General features: G+C 38.2%; 2 protein-coding genes across 12 annotated transcripts in view; both read left to right on the plus strand.

Annotated features, from left to right (window-relative positions):
- Positions 1-303: 303 nt before the first annotated feature.
- Positions 304-16,162, plus strand: LOC104602274 (alpha/beta-Hydrolases superfamily protein). Of its 2 annotated transcripts, none has more exons than XM_010265899.3 (8): positions 304-746; positions 8,524-8,568; positions 8,780-8,909; positions 9,190-9,259; positions 9,343-9,391; positions 10,002-10,099; positions 13,776-13,914; positions 15,764-16,162. In XM_010265899.3, the coding sequence occupies exons 1-8, from the start codon at positions 378-380 to the stop codon at positions 15,920-15,922; spliced, it is 1,059 nt and encodes a 352-aa protein (XP_010264201.1). In that variant the 5' UTR covers positions 304-377; the 3' UTR covers positions 15,923-16,162. The 2 variants fall into 2 exon arrangements, with proteins under 2 accessions (XP_010264201.1, XP_088755718.1); XM_088899592.1 differs by having other exon boundaries at positions 8,813-8,909.
- A 1,426-nt stretch (positions 16,163-17,588) lies between these two features.
- Positions 17,589-18,542, plus strand: part of LOC148801035 (uncharacterized) — a 34,423-nt gene continuing 33,469 nt past the window's right edge. For 7 of the 10 annotated variants that reach the window (XR_016084025.1, XR_016084024.1, XR_016084026.1 and 4 more), the window contains exon 1: positions 17,898-18,034. Coding sequence is in view for 1 of the 10 variants with exons in the window: in XM_010265916.3 (XP_010264218.1) it covers positions 17,684-18,034 (351 nt within the window). In the remaining 9 variants the exon portion in view is untranslated. Of the gene's footprint in view, positions 18,035-18,542 lie in introns of all 10 variants that reach the window. The other 3 variants (XM_010265916.3, XM_088901097.1, XM_088901098.1) reach the window with 3 other exon arrangements.

Below are 18,542 nucleotides of genomic sequence, written 5' to 3' on the forward strand. Positions count from 1 at the left end.
ACGGGTGTGGGTTTTCTCTCATCCCCTCTTTTTGGGAGTTTTTAATGAGATCTTAATTACCAAAAAAAGAAAAGGGATCGTGATTATTAATCAGCCGGATGTTGGATTTGGATATGGGTTCCGACTTCAGACATACGGGTCAATGCCAACCAACAAAGCAACCTGGAACCCACTTTGACCCAATCCGAATGGTTTGCCACTTACATTACCTAGCCCGACCTGGCCGTTTGATTTTGGATTGATCCGGCCGGAGGAAATCCAAGTAGAATAATCCCAAGAGATAAAACGGGGACAAGGCCAATAAATGATAATATATCTCACTATCACCTCTCGCCCTGGTAGTGGTACCGCTTCTCGTAGTAGAAGCCTCAGTAACCATGGCTTCTCTTCTCTCAATCCACACCTTAGCTCCATTAACACCCAAAGCTTTCCTTCGCATAAAATCTGTTAACAACCAAAGGGTCGGAAAGCCTGTCTCGGTCCTTTCCAGAGCTTCTGCAATGGGAGTCCAGTACCAGCTCAAAGAAGGGCAGTCTCGCGTGTTCCACGTGCTCCCGTCTGGTCTGAACATGGAGGTTATTATACAAAAGAGTACACGAAATGACCCAAATGAGGATAAATCGGAGAATCCGCCTTTGGTTTTTGTCCATGGAAGCTTTCATGCTGCTTGGTGTTGGGCCGAACACTGGTTGTCCTTCTTCTCCCAACATGGGTACGACTGCTACGCAGTCAGCTTGCTGGCTCAGGTATATCCACTCTCTTTTTCGCGTATCTGTGTCGTTTTGAAGCTCAGTTACTCGACCTTGTAGGCAATGGGCTTTATTTTGATTTTGACACCATGGCCCCGATGTCTGTAACTTTGCTTGTTAAAATTTCTTGCAATGCTAACATACTGAAAACTGTACATGTCCGACAATGTGCAAACTGCAAAAGGGAAAAGAAAAATCTAGGGCTTTTTTTTTGCGATTGAACTTAAATTAACACGGAGAGGATGAAGTCCTACTTAAACATTAGGTTCCTTCCGTAATTCAAATTTCTCATTTTCTAAGTCATAGGCTCATAGCCTTGAATGCATACCCATATTGAAATATATTTGAAAGTTAGGCTTTTTTTGTCTCTCAGAAACTAAAAATTAGGTAAAATGCGACTTCCATTTCATAATATTTTAAAAACTTTTAATGTGTTATAGGAAAACAGAGTAACAGTGTCTAAATTGTAATTGTACCGTGGTCTGCATCGGTGCTTCTCCTTGAAGCTGAGAAGGTTGAAAGTAGAAGGAGATTTTAAGGTAATCATAGGGTGGATGCAAAGAAGGGGAGAAATCCCGTGGGTACACTTTAAGGCTGTGTTTGGTTTGAAGGAAAAAATAGGAAAAGTAGGGAAACGGGAAACCTTTACAAACCTTGTATTAGGTTTCCCTACTTTCCCTTCCTTTCCCTACCTTTTACTTCAAACTAAACATAGCCTAAGTGATATCAGATATCTAGCTTCAAACCTGAATACTTTGTTCAGGCGAGTTAGAAGAATAGCCAACTGCTAAGAAGATGAATAACCAGGAAGGGAGTTCAATTGGGAGAAGTTGTACTAGAGGCCTGCCGCTTCCAGGCAGGCAATTTTTTTCCCTGTAAAAATAGGTGCTAGATAGGGGTCTTGCAATGGTAAACCTGCTCTGTGCACTTGCTTTTGCTAAATCATTAGAGTCTCACAGATCAGTTAATGATCAAAGAAAAATGTAAATTTTCTGACACATCATGTAGTTCCTAAGTGCATATGTAATAATATAAACACTTAATTCTTTATGAGAACCTGCCTTAGTCAACAAAAAATTAATTGGTTAAGTAATTGGGTCTGTTAGTTATCCCACTCTCTCCAAAAGTCTCCAATAAGGAAAAGTCTCCAATAAGTTACTGAAATAAAGCATAAGGAACTTTATGCAGCGCTTGCTCTATAAGTGGCAATCAAGATTCCGATGGTTCATAACATTGTATTATGACCAAGTGACATGTTTGAAGGTATAAATTCATCAAAATAGGCACATGGGCTCATAGACAATTAACTAAAAGATGTTAATGTTGTTAACTAGCCGCACCACTGTTTACATCATTTCAGTGTTTTACTTCAGAGCAAATGATTTGGAACTAAGATTGTAAACCAAAGAGTCCAAAGCAAACAATAGTTACATTTAGTACATTCAATTATTCTATTTTCAGCATATGATAAGCAATAATATGACAAGAAACTACAAAGAATATATTGCTGTGTATAAAGTTCAAAATCTTACTTGAAATGAAAATTCAAACCCTGGATTTGGTAGGTGACTAGGTGTTTCCAAATCATAATGTTCTAGATTCATGCAGTTTCTTTTTAAGGTGTTGCTTGATACCATGGTTTTGGTTGTAATCGGACTTCTTTTGATTTTAATAAAATTTCTTTTTTTATCTGTCGAAAAAATACATGCAGTCTCTTGCAGCTAAACTACATTTTTTTTATTGATAATCAACAGAATGAATTTCATTCGTTGTAAAAGAGTCCTGCTGGCAAGGTGGAGGGCAGCTGGTACAATACATAATAGCATTAAGCTGATCAATCTTCTTAAGTTTTGCCGTTCTCCTAGGTCCTGGACTTCCCCATTCTAATGATTGCCTAGATATTCCTGATTTAGCAAGGTCACCAGCCAGCCTATTAGCACATCTGGGGAGCCATCTGAATGAGAGGTTCAGACTTCTTCCTAGGAATTGAGTTTCCCTGACTGAAAATCTGAAAGCCTATGGTACCTTCTTTCCTATGCACCACCAAGAAATTACCACTAGGCAGTGTCCTTCAGACTGTTTCCCAGGAATTGAGCTATACCACATCATTGCCATTGTTGAGCAGAAGAAGAAGAAAGGAAGGAAGAAGAAGAAGAAGAAGAGAGAAGAGGTTGCAGACTTAAGGCCTCAAAAGAACTACTTCATGTGAGTGAAGCATTTGTATTTATACTATACTGGCCGTACAACACAAGAGGACTACAAAAATTACAAAAATACCCCTACAGGCACTAAACCTGCGAACAGTACATAAAATACACCTGTCAACACTCCCTCTCAAGTTGGAGCATAGATATCAATCATGCCCAACTTGTCACAGAGACCTTGGTGTCTGAAATGGTTTAGCCCCTTTGTAAAGATGTCTGCTAGTTGGTCTTCAGAGCTGATGTATGGAGTGCATACTTCGCTTGTGATGATTTTCTCTCTGATAAAGTGCTTGTCAACTTCAATGTGCTTTGTTCTATCATGTAGTACTGGGTTGGCAGCGATACTTATAGCTGCCTTGTTGTCACAGAGTAGAGTCATGGGTTTGTCCACTAGAAAACCCAACTCTCCCAATAGATTCTTTATCCACATACCTTCGGCTACTCCGTGTGCCATTGCACGGTACTCAGATTCAGCACTAGATCTAGCTACCACGGTTTGCTTCTTACTCCTCCAAGTAACAAGGTTCCCTCCTACAAAGGTGCAGTAACCACTAGTAGACCTTCTGTCACTTTGAGATCCAGCTCAGTCTGCATCTGTGTAAATTTCAACTCTCAAATGTTCATGTTTCTGGAATAATAAGCCAACACCCAGGAACTTCTTAAGATACCGCAGTATTCTTTCCGCTGCTTCAAGATGAGTGGACCTAGGTGCATGCATGAACTGGCTAAGGACACCAACAGCATATGCTATGTCTGGACGAGTCATAGAGAGGTACAACAATCTCCCTACAAGCCTCTGAAATTGCTTCACATCCTTAAGAGGTTCGCCTTGGCTGTCACTTAACTTATGGTTGGGGTCAATGGGAGAGTCGGCTGGTTTAATCCCAATCTTTCCAGTGTCCTTAAGCAAGTCTAGGACATATTTCCTTTGGGAGATGAAGATACCCTTTTTTGATCGGGCAACCTCAATTCCAAGGAAGTATTTAGCGGGTTCTAGATCTTTCACTTCGAACTAAGTAGCAAGGAAGCCATTCAAACTTTGAATCTCATCTTTCCAGTCACCAGTAACAATTATATCATCCACATATACTATTAGGACAGCCATTTTACCTTCTACCCTTTTTACAAACAGTGTGTGATCTGACTGACATTGCTTGTATCCTCTCTGCTGAACTGCAGTATGAAATCTGCTAAACCAAGCTCTTGGTGATTGCTTCAGCCCATATAAAGACTTCTTTAACTTGCACCACTTTCTGTTCACTTCCTTGAGCCAAAAAACCCGGGGTTGAACCATATAAACTTCATCTTCAAGGTCACTATTCAAGAAGGCATTCTTGATGTCGAGCTGATGTAGATCCCAATTCAGATTGGCAACAAGAGAGAAAAGTACTCTAATAGAGTTCATTTTGGCAACAGGGCCAAAGGTTTCTGCATAATCAACTCCATATACTTGAGTAAAACCCTTTGCCACTAAACGAGCTTTATACCTCTCCACAGTTCCATCAGCCCCATGCTTAACAGTGAACACCCATTTATATCTAACTGGATCCTTACCCTTAGGGAGATCAACAAGATCCCACGTGCCATTCTTATGAAGAGCATCAATTTCTTCCTTCATGGCATTTGTTCATTCTGGTACTGAGAGAACTTCTGCCACATTCTTGGGAATAGGAATACTGCCAATGGAGGTAAGGAAGGCACGGAATGAAGGTGAGATGTTCTCATAGGAAACAAAGTTGGAAATAGGGTGTTTAGTAGTGCACAACCTAACACCTTTCCTGTGGGCAATAGGAAGATCAAGATCATTAGCAACAGGGAGGTCAGGACCATCATTGGGAGTCAAGTTATCTGAGAGAGTATGATCTTCCCCCGAGGAGTTTGATGGCACTTGAGATATAACTTCTGGATTCCCCATAGCTCTTGAACTTGGTTGGCCTTTATGACGACGAGAAAAAACACGGAAAGGTGGAGGATCAGGAAGAGAAGGGGGAGAATGAGAAGAATTAGGAAGAGGAGGAAGCTGAACCAGTTTCTCCTCATGCCTACACTCCCCCTGAGGAGAAACAGGAAAGAAGGGCTCATCTTCAAAGAAGGTAACATCCATGGAGACATACAATCTCTGAGAAACAGGATCAAAGCAATGATACCCTTTCTGAGAGAATGAGTAGCCAAGAAATATGCACGGGATAGCACGAGAGTCCAATTTCCCCCGAGTGGGAGATAGGTTTTGGACAAAGCACCGACAACCAAAAACACGAGGAGAGATAGAAAGAAGAGGGGCCTTAGGAAAGAGAAGCTGATGTGGGGCTTTGTACTCTAACCAACGAGAGGGCATTCGGTTAATGAGGTATGTAGAACAAAGGATAGCCTCAAGCCAAAAACGTTTGGGAACATTCATGTGGAGTAGTAAACCCCGTGCCACTTCAAGTAGATGTCGGTTCTTCCGTTCAGCCACACCATTTTGTTGTGGCGTACGGGCACAAGAGCTCCGATGAAGAGAGCCATGTGAAGCAAAGAACTCCGTGAGGTCACTATGAAAAAAACTCTTTTGCATTGTCTGACTGAAATATTTGAATCTCGGTCTGAAATTGGGTGAAGACCATCCGCTGAAAATCTTGGATAATTTTTGGTACTTCCTCACAGGTTCGCATTGGATATACCCAAGTGTATCCAGAATAATCGTCAATGAAGGTAATGAAGTACTTGTAGCCACTCTCAGAAGGTAAAGTAATAGGGCCCCACACATCAGAATGCACAATGTGAAAAGGAAACTCAGATTTACTATTTCTTTGAGGAAATTGAGTTCTATGATGCTTGCTTAACTGACACGTTTAACAAGAAAGATTAGAAACAGACATTGACTTACACAATTCTGGGAAAACAAATTTCAAGGTCTCAAAAGACAAATGACCTAGATGACAGTGCCACAAATACATTTTACTCTTTTTGAACTGAGTCATAGACTCTGTAACATGAAGGCCAGCCGTATTTTCCAGCATGTAGAGTTCATCAACCATACGTCCCCTACCAATCGTCCTCCCCGAGGCAAGATCCTGAATCACACAATAGGTAGGGAAAAAAGTCACAGAACAGTTTAAGGAATTTGTAACACTACTGACTAAGAACAAATTCATAGGGAATTTTGGAACATGAAAAACATCAGAAAGAGTAAGGCCGAGGGGAAGAGAGACAGTTCCTTGACCAGCTATGGAAGTGTATGATCCATCAGCTAGTCTCACTTTATCTCTTCCGGAAAAAGGGTGATAAGTTTGAAAGTAAGAGGACATACCAGTCATGTGTTTTGACGCTCTAGAATCGATGATCCATGGAGAGTCAAGGTTGTGAGAAGCAGCATGGAAAGTTGTGGCAAGATTACCTGATGTCGATGCAAAAGAGGTGGTGGGAGGAGCATCCACCTGGCGAATTGCTCTACCATAAAGCTCCAAATGGTCACAGAAGGAGTTTACAATATCCTCCCTTGGGTCAGATCCAGAGTAGCTATGTTGGCCATGTGGTGTTTGAGTCATAGTAGAAGTGGAGGGCTGATTTTCCCGAGTAACCATATTGATCATGTGGTGTTTCTTGGTACCTTGTTGCCCGAGTCTTCTAATTACATCTGAACCTTGCTTCTTAGGTAAATCCTGAGCTCACTTTGGTTTCCCATGGAGATCCCAACAAGTATCTTTGGTGTGTTAGGGCTTCTGACAATTAGTGCACCACAATTTTTCCTTATTCATGGTTCTAGGTTTAGAAGAACTCAAAACAAAGGTACACTGCCTTATAGAGCTGCTACAGTCCACAACTAGGCACTTGCTGATTTTCGGTTTCACAGAGAACCAAAGCACAAACACTGCAGCTGCGTACTAGTTTGTATGACCTACGCTTTGTAGGAGTCCACAGAACAATATACGAACACTGCACTTGCAGTGTAACCAGGTTTAAATGACTTACAATTTTACAACTTTCATGCAGCTTCACGGTAGGAACAGCAATATAAGCAATACAAGTGGTGGTTCAACACACCTATACTGGCCGTACAACACAAGAGGACTACAAAAATTACAAAAATACCCCTGCAGGCACTAAACCTGCGTACAGTACATAAAATACACTTGTCAACAGCCATCATTGTTGTCTTTCTATTTTCCTTCAGTACAAATTTCTCTCCTTACTCCACAGCATGGCTTTGTACTCCTTCAGTACAAATTTCTATTTAAGGATCTGTTATTTCCTTGTAAAATTGTCATGGGAAGTAAACAACCTTGACATTTTCTTTGGTAACAAACAACCTTGACATAATGATTCGCCACTTTGGTTCTTGCCATTTATTTGCCTGAAATAAAAAGTAAATAATTAAATATAGAGTAAGGTGCCAACCAGCTGGTTGGTAAGGTCTCCTGCTCGTCGTAGCAGAGACTTGGGATCGAATCCCTCCTGCACCTGGGTTGGGGGATGGGCTACCCCCGTTTGTAGCCCTTCAAATGAAATAAAAAAATGGGATATTTCTTTTTCTCCCAAACTTTATTTGAGTTGAGCTTGATCTTTCAAACGGTGTAAAATATTGATCACATTGAACTAAATGACTAGCATAATTCATGTACTGAACTTGTAATACACATTCAGCTGCAACTTCTATTTTGGTGTCCCAATCCAGATCCATTGATTATGCCCCCTTTACCTCCAACCTACCCACCCTGAGGGCCTACTTTTTGTGTTGGTTTTTTATAATAAAGTTTATACCTTCCACCTGACACCTTTGGGTATTTTAATTCAAACTAATCTGAGAGCTAATCAAGGTGCTGGGAACAATTGTAATGATTGGATTCCAGTCTAATGCAGCCTCCCCTTCTCCAAATGTCAGAGATGTGGAAGGAAAGATGGTAAAATGGTGGTTGATCATATTGTCAATTTTTCATGACATTTTTTTTCTGAATTGTTTGAGAAAATATTTTACTCTGAGTTGTTTGCCTGCCATTTTTAAACATTTTTTTTTGTGGTATAATGATGAGTACCACCTAATTACAACTTAATTATTTCATCCTCAACCTTAACACCTTAACACTTCTCATCAAAATAAATAGTGGAAATCAAATAGCAGGACACAAGAGTTTGTTTTTTCCTCCTTTTATATTGAAAAAAAGGTGTTCTAGAATGACTTTGTCCTATTTTAACTGATAAATGGTATTGTTAGTTGTTGTTGTTGTTATTTGCCTGTGTTTGTGTGCATTAGTATCTTTCTGGAACATGGAAGAACATTGATTGTTTGACTCTTTCTCAAACCAGCCCTGTTGATGGAGTGCCAGAAATTATTATGACTTCCAAGTGATACGACTAACACTTATATTTAGCATCTTTCCTCTGCAATCTTTTTCTTTTACACCATGCATTTTGTCTTTGTACCTTTTATTCATAAACATTTCGTGCTTCATTTTAAGGTGTTATTTTTTGATAATCACACGGAAACACAAGAGAAACACTTCAAAAACTGTTACGTGTAACATTGAGCATGACTCTCTTACGTATCCTTGCAATGCTGTTTCTGGTTTAACGTGTCTTTGTCACATGGTCAGGGTGAAAGTGATTCTCCTGCTGGAAAAGTAGCTGGCTCTCTTCAGGTATTTCTTTGTTTTTTCAATTCTTTGCTGCAAAGTAGTGGCTTTGAGTAGCCAAATAATTGATGAACCCTTCCTCTTTGTATTTTGTTCCAAAACATTTTCAAGGTTCCAAGTTCCAACCAATAAAAAAGGTTTCACCCAATCAAAATTTTGTAAGGTCCTAGAGCAAATTTACTCATCTAGTCTTGCTCATTGCAAAATTTTGCAGTAGACGCATGCAAATGATATTGCTGATTTCATCCAGAAAGAAGTCAGGTTGTCACCAGTGCTGATTGGGCATTCGTTTGGGGGACTTATTGTTCAGTCCTACCTATCAGACATGAGGACAGAACATTCCTCAGGTAATAATCTGGTATAGCTCAGTTTTGTGTAAGGTTCTTGGTTGAATTGAAATAATGTGTCAATCATCATTGTCCAAGCCTTATCCCAACTATATGGGATTTGCTGCGTGAATCCTTTTTTCACCATTCCATTCTGTTTAGTGTCATATCCATTGTTAAAATAAGGTGTCAATCAGGAAGAAAAAAAGGCTGACTGCTTATATTATATATGTAGTTGACATGCTACAGTTGCTACCTATGTTTTCTTTTTTCTTGTAATATATCTATTTGTTAAATGTAGGAAGGGATAATTTGCTCCCAAGACTTGCAGGGGCTGTTCTTATCTGCTCTGTACCTCCTTCAGGAAATGGGTAATTCCTTATATAGTATATCTTTTGCATTTTCTTCATTTAGTGTGTCCAACTCCTCTGACATATGCATTTTACAATTGTAGTGGGTTAGTGTGGCGATATCTTCTTTCAAAACCTATTGCTGCTTTCAAGGTATTAACTTTTCCCCTTCAAAGGAAGATAATGAGCATTTATTTGTATTTTTTCATTGACTGGAAGATATTGGCTGGAGCATTTAACTTATCCTTCAAGTGGTATATTCTACTCTATCAATGGTATTATAAGTTTTGAGGTTGTATTCCTTCAAGAAGTTGAAATTTCATTACTTTACTATCTTAATGGCAAGTAACAAAAGATTCAATGGACTTTATCACATTGATCAAATTCTATTATTACTAGTAGTTCTCTCTTTTCTATCTTATCTGATGTTCTATGGAAAAGGTTTCCATGGCTGTATCTGTTTAATTTCACACTGTCATATGTATCTTTTTTTTGTCATATGTACAGTTACATATTATCATGTGGTGTCAAGTTCTTGAGTTAACAAAAAAGGTTTAGATTTTATGGGTGCATGTTGGGTTGCCCAATTTGGAGAATTCCAACTAAATCTGGCTTGGGTCCGTTTAAAAAACTAATGAATTTTCGTTACACCCCTATTTGGGTTCTTTAGAGATGTAATGAAATTTTATGATTTTCTTTGGTCTTTGACTCCATCAAATTGGATCTTCTTTTCCATTTTAACTGATACATGGACTCTTACCAGGTGACACTCAGTTTGGCTGCTAAAGCTTTCTCAACTTCCTTGCCTCTTTGTAAGGAAACATTTTTCTCTCCTGAGATGGAAGATCACCTAGTCCGACGGTTAGTCCATTCTTTTAGTATATTTAATTATATATGCACATATACACACAGACACATGTAGTAAAAGAAAGTTTATTTAATCTTTTTTTATAAGTTAATAATCTTTCATACTTGAGTCACTTCTGGTTGATATAATAAATTAGGTGGATGTCTTACTATTTGATATATTTTCTCAATACTAGTTAATCCCAAGTAAGAGATTTTCATCCTAATGTTTGTCTACATAACTGAATTAAATCCAACATAAAACAACAATTTCAAATATTATTTGTAATTTACATTGTGGGTGGCAGTTCAGGATATCATAGGTGAAAACTGCATGGAGCATCCTTTGCACATACCTATCCTTCCTACTATGAAGTGGTAAAAGCTTAAATTTTTGTCTTGAGTTAGGCAATCACTAAGTTGGCTTTTGATCTGTATCTGAGCTTATTAGCAAAGATATGGATCGGTAGAATATATTCGTTTAATTAATTTCTCGAATCCAAAACCACCACAATTCAATCTGATAAAGTTTCAATCCAATAATACTGCTATAAAAGTATTTCCACCTGTTCGTCCACACACCCACCCAGGGTAGGCAAAACCCAAGATTTGGATGTTGACCCTTCAAATTTGTCTTTACAAGCAACCTCAGGGGAAACCCAAAATTTGGATGTTGACCCTTCAAATTTGTCTTTACAAGCAGTCTTCAGTGACTAGACAGAGGTCAGCATTGTGGGACTTGTGGGGCTTGGTGAGAATTCATTAGGGCTCAAGCTTCTAGTAGTGGAGGAAAATGTGGAGGTCAACTGCGGTATTGAAGTGAGCATGATCTTGTCATGAATAATATTGGCGACATTAATGAGGGAAGTGGGGATGTATTTTCATGCAGTGGTAAACTTTTCTGATCATTCTGATGGTGAAGGTGGTTTAGCATATGAGCCTAAGGAAATTGAGTTGAGGGTATACTGGTAGAGGGTCAGACTAATGGGGGGAGTAGTTTTGATCAGCAGGAGAGGGAGAAACTTGTTTTGATTGAAGTCTTGGGGGGAAATTGAGGATGGGTTGACTGGAGTTTTAAGGAGAGGAAGTAGTAAGCACTAAGGAAGATGATGTAATTGGTGTGGTTAATCAGGAGTTGTTCAAGTCAGGTGCGTTGGAGTCTGATGTGGAAAATTTGTTCAGGAGGTGATCGAAGTCAGATGGATGTTGAGGAAGGCGATGTTTTTAAAGGAGATAAGGGGAGGCAGAAAGGACATGTAGTTGGTGATGTTGATGTAGTGGTGGTTAAAAGTTTTGAGATGAAGAAAAAATATAAGACAATATCTTTATTTGGTGAAGGAAATGATGAGGTCAAGATTGAGAATGGGGAAGACCAACCAAACAAAGGTGATTATTGATGAGACTCACACAAGTGAAAGTAAGATAGGCATTCCAATAAAAAGAATGTAAGATATTGAAGAGGTGGTGAAAAAGAAATGGAAGTGAATAAAACATTGGGCTTGTCAAATGTTTTGGGATAATTTGTAATTTTCTTTTCTGGTTCTCTGGGGGAGAGTTAAGTCATTTTATCTCTCCCTGGAGTGCTGTTTGTAATCATGTTTTATTATTAATAATATAAGTTTCTGTTTCTCTCTCACCTCCATCAAACATCCTTGAGGCATCCCGACCTCATCAGTGGAGTGATGACCCTTAACTTCGATGGAAGTGCCTTAGGTAACCCTGGCTTAGCTGGTGTTGGAGGTACAGTAAGGAATGAAAGGGGCAACATATGTTGGACTTTTAGCAGTCCGATTGGTTTGGCTGATTCCACAAAGGCTGAAGTGATGGCTGCTCTCACAGGAATCAGAATAATAAAAAACTTGGGAATCCAGAATTTAGTCATTGCAGGTGATTCAGCAAATACTATAAAATGGTTAAGAGACAAAGAGGGGGGACCTTGGAGATTGAGTCACTATTTGGAAGAGGCTTGGGATTCTTTGGTCTGTTTAAATGTAAAATTAGTTTGGATTTCCTAGGGAACACAATCATACTGCGGATGGTTTAGCCAAATGTGGTGTGTATTTGGAGCATTTGTATAACGACAAGCCTCCTCCTTTGTGATTTGTAGGGGTTCTTCCCCTGCTTTGTACATCTTCTCATGTACCTCTTCTTCATTTAATGAATCCTGGTTAAATTTTCTCAAAAAAAAAAAAAAACGTTGGGCTTGTTCTTTCTCGGGGGAGAAGAATTTGCTAGGAAGGCATTCAAAGAATTGGTGGAAAAGGGTCAAGAGAATGAAAAGCTGGAATCTGGTGATGATGGTTTTAAGTTAAGCATTGAAGAGGCTCAAGATAGAATAAGGTTTATTTGGTCCTGAAGGGGTTTTAAATGAAAAGGGTGAAGATTTGGTTGCAGATCAGATTTTTGAGAAGAATGGAGTGTTCAAGTTAGAGAGAATTAATGAGAATTCTATGGATTCAAAGGAGCTCAAGAAGATACTGCTTGCAGTGAGATGATTCATAAGTCAAAGAAAACATTGAAATGTTCTGGTGTCAAAAGTTTTTGATGGATTGAAAGGAGGTTTATTCAATTAAGAATGTAAAGAAAACAAAGAAAGTTATTAAGAACAGGTGGGGAGGTTAATGCTTGAAGTCATTCAATTGAGAAATGGCATCTCCGGTTTTGGATTGGGTCTGTTTTTTGATTGTTGGAGTTTTGTTGGGTGGAAGCTGATTTGCTTGGTTTTTATGTTTTGTTTGGGCTCGAGTGAAAGTTTGTTGTCTTTCTTTTGAGCGGCGAGTTTGGTGTTTGAAGTGTTGTTTTTTGTTTGGTTGAGTTGTAGGTTTGGAGTAGGTTTGTTTTTCTTTCTCCTCTTGGGTGACATCTGGTAACCTTCTTTGTAATCTTCTTTTTCTTTTTATAAATTTTATTTTACATTAAAAAATACTGCTTTATATATTTTAGTTTTGTATATTGATTATTGACTAGTAGAGTTGTTCAACTATAGATTTTTAATCTAGAACTTGTAGGTTTGAGTATCATCCGTTAAAACTATATCCTAATGGATTTCACTAAGTAGGTTGGTTGTAATATCCAAATCTGATCCAAGTCCAACCTAGAATCCAAATATTTGAGTTCAAACCAAATTCAGATGTCTGATGTCCTAAATGGTAACCCGGTCGAATCCAAACACAGTTGTTTATTGATTGCTTTCCATGTGAAACATTTTTTGAATGTTACCACTGGGGAGCTTGAAACTATATTACAACTTTGCATGTTCTAATATTCTCTCAACACAAAAAAAAATACAACCTTGCATGTTATGTTTCACTTCAGTGCACGTGTTAATTTTTCTAAATGATGTTTTTGCCATGCCTGAGGAACTTTGTACTCTTTGGGGGTGTTCAGCAACATGGTTAGTTTTGTTTTTGAAAACGGAAGCAACTGTCACATCAGCATAATTATATTGTTTTTGCTGATGTGACAGTGGTTTTTGTTTTCAAAAGCAAAACAACCATGTTGTAGAACACCCCCTCTCATTAATGATCATCTGAGCCAAGTTTCTGCTAAAATGCAAGTTAAGCAACCTCCACCATGATCAATTATTTCTGTTGACACAATTAGTCCAAGAAGAGAAGAGGTTTCACTAAAATGGTTCCAGTTGTAGTCATCTTGGAGTTGAAGGCTTGGAACTGACTCTGTTTTATTACAGTTATCAGGAATTAATGAAGGAAAGCTCAAGGCTGCCACTATTTGATCTGAGAAAGCTTAATGCATCATTGCCTGTTCCTTCAATACCAAGATCAACTCTTCAGGTCCTTGTTTTGGGTGCAAGTGATGACTTCATTGTGGTAAGTTATAGCTCACTTCAACTACTAGCTTGTGACATATTTCATGCTTGCCTTTTAATTTAATGTGCAAGGTTTAAAATGTTCGTGTCGGTGAAATGTTGGTCATATGCCCACAACTTCTTGTTGTATATCTTCATTTTAAATTAAAGAATCAATTTTTGTGTTGCTGATCAAAAAAATATAGGAAATACATAGGAAATGTCGGAAATATCGTATGGAAATATTGTAAAAATTATAGACATGGTGGAAACATTGTAAATATGCAAAAATATAGCATGGTATTTTATAAAATGATAAAAGAAGTATAGGCATGCCTTTTTAAATTATTATCTTGTTCCAAACTATTAAACAAAGCTAAGAAACTAAAGTTATAGACACAAGAATACATTCTAAAGTTGTCTTGTACATGGTTTAAAGTATCGATACACCTTTGTGTATCGGTATTTTAAACTATGTTCCCTTTTTTTAGTTTTGTTTTCAAATTTCAGTTTTATGTATATTTTTATATATATTATTCAATAAAAATTTAGGTTCCTGAAAATACCTATAAGCAGGTGTATTGGGTACCCAAACATATGATACGATATGCCCGATATGGGGCCGTATTGTATTGATACTTTGAACCTTGATCTCCTGTAAACCTTAAGATTCAAAACTTGATGATAGAATGAGCTAAAGAAAATTTTAAACTCAGAAAATGTAAATGGTTGTAATAGATCAACCAAATGATCTATTGCACACACACACAAAAAAAAAAAAAAACTAATATTTAACATCATATTTGAAATGAATATTGAACTAGCTCAAAGTGGTAACCATGTAGGTTAGGCGGGCAATAACATTGTTACTTCCCATTTCTCCAATATTGTCTCCAACTTATGTTATAGTACTATTTCATTTACTCCTTATAGTTTTGGTAGTGTTCACCGAGGAATATGTCAATTCCAATTAGTGCTTTAAAATCGCAAGGGAAAATTTGCGCCCGAGACAAGGCACAAGGCACAAGGCGAGGCACACACCTTTTCAAAGCAAGGCATAAAAATACAAAGAAAAAGCTAAAAATTTTAAAAATCTAAAAAATTGCAAAAAAATTAAAAAATATAAATATTAAACATAATATTAATTAAAAGTATAAACTTAAAATGTAAAATAAGTGTTTTAAAAAACCTATTATCTAAAATTAAAATACATAAACGTAACATGTAAATGTTTTAAAAACTTCAATCTCTTTTGTTCCTCAACCAAGCCCCTCGAGGCAAGCCCAAACAAAGTCCATGTTAGGGTCTTAAATTCTTAATCTCCACAAAAAATGATAGTATAATTTTAATTGTCTTTAGAAGATATTTTATTAGGATGAATGAATGAACAAACATGGACTTGTTTGGGCTTGCCTCAAGGGGCTTGGCCAGGGGTCCTGGGGCAGAGCCTCCTGCCCAGCCACTAGGTTTGGGAAAGAACAAAAAGCGCAAAAAAAGGTGCACACCTGGGCTGAAGTGCAAGGTACACCAGGCGTGCACCTTTTGAAAGTGCACAGCTGCACTTAGGCATGCCTTTTAAATCACTGGTTCCAATAAAATTTCATCACTGCCCATGGAAGTGGAAATGGAAATATGTTGTGGAAACTATCTCTGCTTCTTTTGAAAGTGCGCAGCTGCATTTGCAGTCTGTGGTTTTACAATCATACGTTATGGATTCTGTTCTCATTGCTGTCTATTTTTGGGTCTCAAGATATTCCGGTGTTTATTTATTTGGTTAAAACTTTAATGGTCCAGGTTTTTCAAACTAATATGGCCCTTCGTGTATTCTCACTTGGTGTATGTGTCATGTGGTTAAAATTATATGATTATAGGATGATGAAGGACTCAATGAAACAGCAAGGTTTTATGGTGTGCCACCAGTCTGTGTCAAAGGGGTTGCACATGATATGATGCTGGATTGTTCATGGGGAAAGGGAGCTGATATGATCCTGTCATGGCTGAATAGCTTGAATAAACAGAATTCAATGTAATTCCTTTATGGGGCCTACTAATGTTTAGTGTCTTTTTTCTCCTGCTTCATCTTTGGTAGCATGCTCAAAATGTGAATGTTGGCTGCTTCTGCCATTGTAACATTCGAAGATTAAGAAATGGATGAAATGCTTCATTTTGTCATTCTAAATGTAATCATCCTTGGTTGTTGAGATTTGACTTGTCTGGTGTACCAGTTGAAAAAACATTGAAAAAAACAATTGAATTTATTGTGGGATAAATGAATGAAAATGCAAGATAAGTTTTGGTGATACAAGGGAATTAGTAAGGGGTTAGCTTGTCCCCATGATCTCTTCCTGCTTGGCAGGTTCAAGACAGATTTGTGCAGGAAAGACTTTACATATTGGACATTTTCCGGAATTAGAATTTACCATCTGGTTGTGTGTTTTGTTGTAGTGGCAATTCCGTCTTTTAATTTTCTTGTTGGCTAAGCAGGGAAACACTGTCCTTAATAGGGGATAAGGTGAGAAATACATTGTACAGTATTTATTTGATGTTAGAGGGAACAGGGATTTCGATCAAGGAATCCAACAGGTGCCTCCTTGGTCCATTTGTGATCTCATTCCCAGAGGCATGCTCTCTTTTGTCTCTTGCAAGCTGCATTTTAAGGGGTCAACCTTTTGCTTGAACATCATTCCTTTGGTTTATGTACAAGCAAAGATGAATTCACTGAAGGCATGCTTACCTCTACAATTGCAAGATTTGTATTAATCAAGGTTCAAAATATCGGTATATTGGTAAGTTGGGAAATGGACATGTATTTTGGAATATTATGGATATATTTGGAAATATCGGTGAAAATCTTACAAATTCTATGAATATAGGAATACTAAATCTAAGGTTGAAATAACAATAAATTAGGTATGAATAAGAAATGCATATTTTAATAAATTATATATATGAAGAAATATACTGCCATCTACAATAATGTGGTGGACATGTGGATTTCATAGAATATATTTTTTTTGAAGTTATAAAAGAATTTTAGTGCCCATTTGGGGGGTTTTCCTGCAGCAGTTTCCAGCGTTGCATGTTAGGCCCTACACAGAAAGTTGTGTTTGGTGAAAACCCCCCAAAAGCCCAAAGATGCTGTCGTTTAGCTGAGAATGATCCCGGAAAAGCCCAAAATGCTGTCGGTGAACTGAGAACTCAATTTTTTGATGAAGCTAGTTTTATAACTTCTCCAAAGCTGCTCCGTCAACGCAGCTTAATCAATGCAGAAGCCCTCCATATGGGCTCTTGGAGAAAATCACTAGAGTTGGATTTTTAGCTGTAAGATATCTATTTTGGGCTTTCTGAGTTTTCACCAAACATTAGTTATAGCTTGTTTGTTTGGGAGCTCACCTTGTAATGCCAGAAGCTGCTACGTGAAAGCCCTCCTAAAAGGGTTGAAGCATTGGTTGAGCTGCTTTTGATAAAGCACTAAAAAATCAGTGAAAGCAGGCAAGCAGCTCGATCAAAGCTTCACGTTAGACAAACTGACAAACTATGCTGTTCACACTTCACAGCTTACAGACACAGGTTCTCTTCATGTGACGCGTTGGTTCATATTCTAATTATGGACGGACGTGTCGCACAAAGAAAGCACTGTGGACAAACGTGTCAACCTAGATTTCCAATCTTTTTCCCCAAAACTAGCCCTGAAGGAATATGAACATCACCTCTTGGGCTGGTACACGGCCTCTAGTGACTAGTAGTAGAGGGCAGCCTCCAGCCTCACCAGCCAGCACTCAGCAACCATCATGACTGCTCCTCTCTCAATCCACACCAACGCTCTCCTTCGCATAAAATCCATTCACATCCAAAGGACCGTAAAGCCTGTCGCAGTCCATGGCAGAGCCTTTGCAATGCGAGTCCAGTACCAGCTCAAAGAAGGTCAGTCTCGTCTGTTCCACGAGCTCCCCTCTGGTTTGAACATGGAGGTTATTTTCCAAAAGGGTACCCGAAATGACCCAAATGAGGATAAACCTATGAATCCACCATTGGTTTTTGTCCATGGAATCCATCACGCTGCTTGGTGTTGGGTCGAACACTGGTTTCCCTTCTTCTCCCAGCATGGGTACGACTGCCATGCAGTCAGCTTGTTGGCTCAGGTATATATTCACTCTCTTTGCCGCGTATTTATGGCGTTTTGAATCTCAGTTACTTGATCTTGTAATTGTAGGCAATGGACTCTATTTTGATTTGACACCATTGTCCTGAAGTTTGTAACTTTGCTTGTTAAATTTTTTTAGCAATGCTAACATATTGAAAACTGTTTATGCTCAACACGATGTAAGCTGCAAATGGGAAAGAAACTCTAGTTGTTATTCTGTGACCGACGATAAATTAACATGGCGAGGTTGAAATCCTGCTTTAACTTTACGTTCCTACAGTAATTCAAAGTCCTATTTTTGTAACCAATAGCTTTGAATGCATACTCATATCAAAATATATTTGCGAGTTCAATTTCTTTATTTCTGTCTCTCAGAAACTAAAAATTAGGTAAATTGCGATTTCCACTTAAGAGCATTTTAAAACTTTTAAGGTGTTATAAGAAAACAAAGAAAGTGTCTAATTTGTAATTGTACTGGGATCTGTGTCGATACTTCTCCTTGAAGC

The sequence above is a fragment of the Nelumbo nucifera genome, chromosome 3 (assembly GCF_055504915.1).
Source record: "Nelumbo nucifera cultivar China Antique chromosome 3, China Antique-T2T, whole genome shotgun sequence".
Classification (NCBI taxonomy): Eukaryota; Viridiplantae; Streptophyta; class Magnoliopsida; order Proteales; family Nelumbonaceae; genus Nelumbo; species Nelumbo nucifera.

Coding starts and splice junctions, on each gene's coding strand:
- LOC104602274 (XM_010265899.3), top strand. CDS start 378: ATGGCTTCTCTTCTCTCAATCCACACCTTAGCTCCATTAACACCCAAA. Junction 8,910..9,189: donor GAGGACAGAACATTCCTCAG/GTAATAATCTGG, acceptor TGTTAAATGTAG/GAAGGGATAATTTGCTCCCA. Junction 13,915..15,763: donor CAAGTGATGACTTCATTGTG/GTAAGTTATAGC, acceptor ATATGATTATAG/GATGATGAAGGACTCAATGA.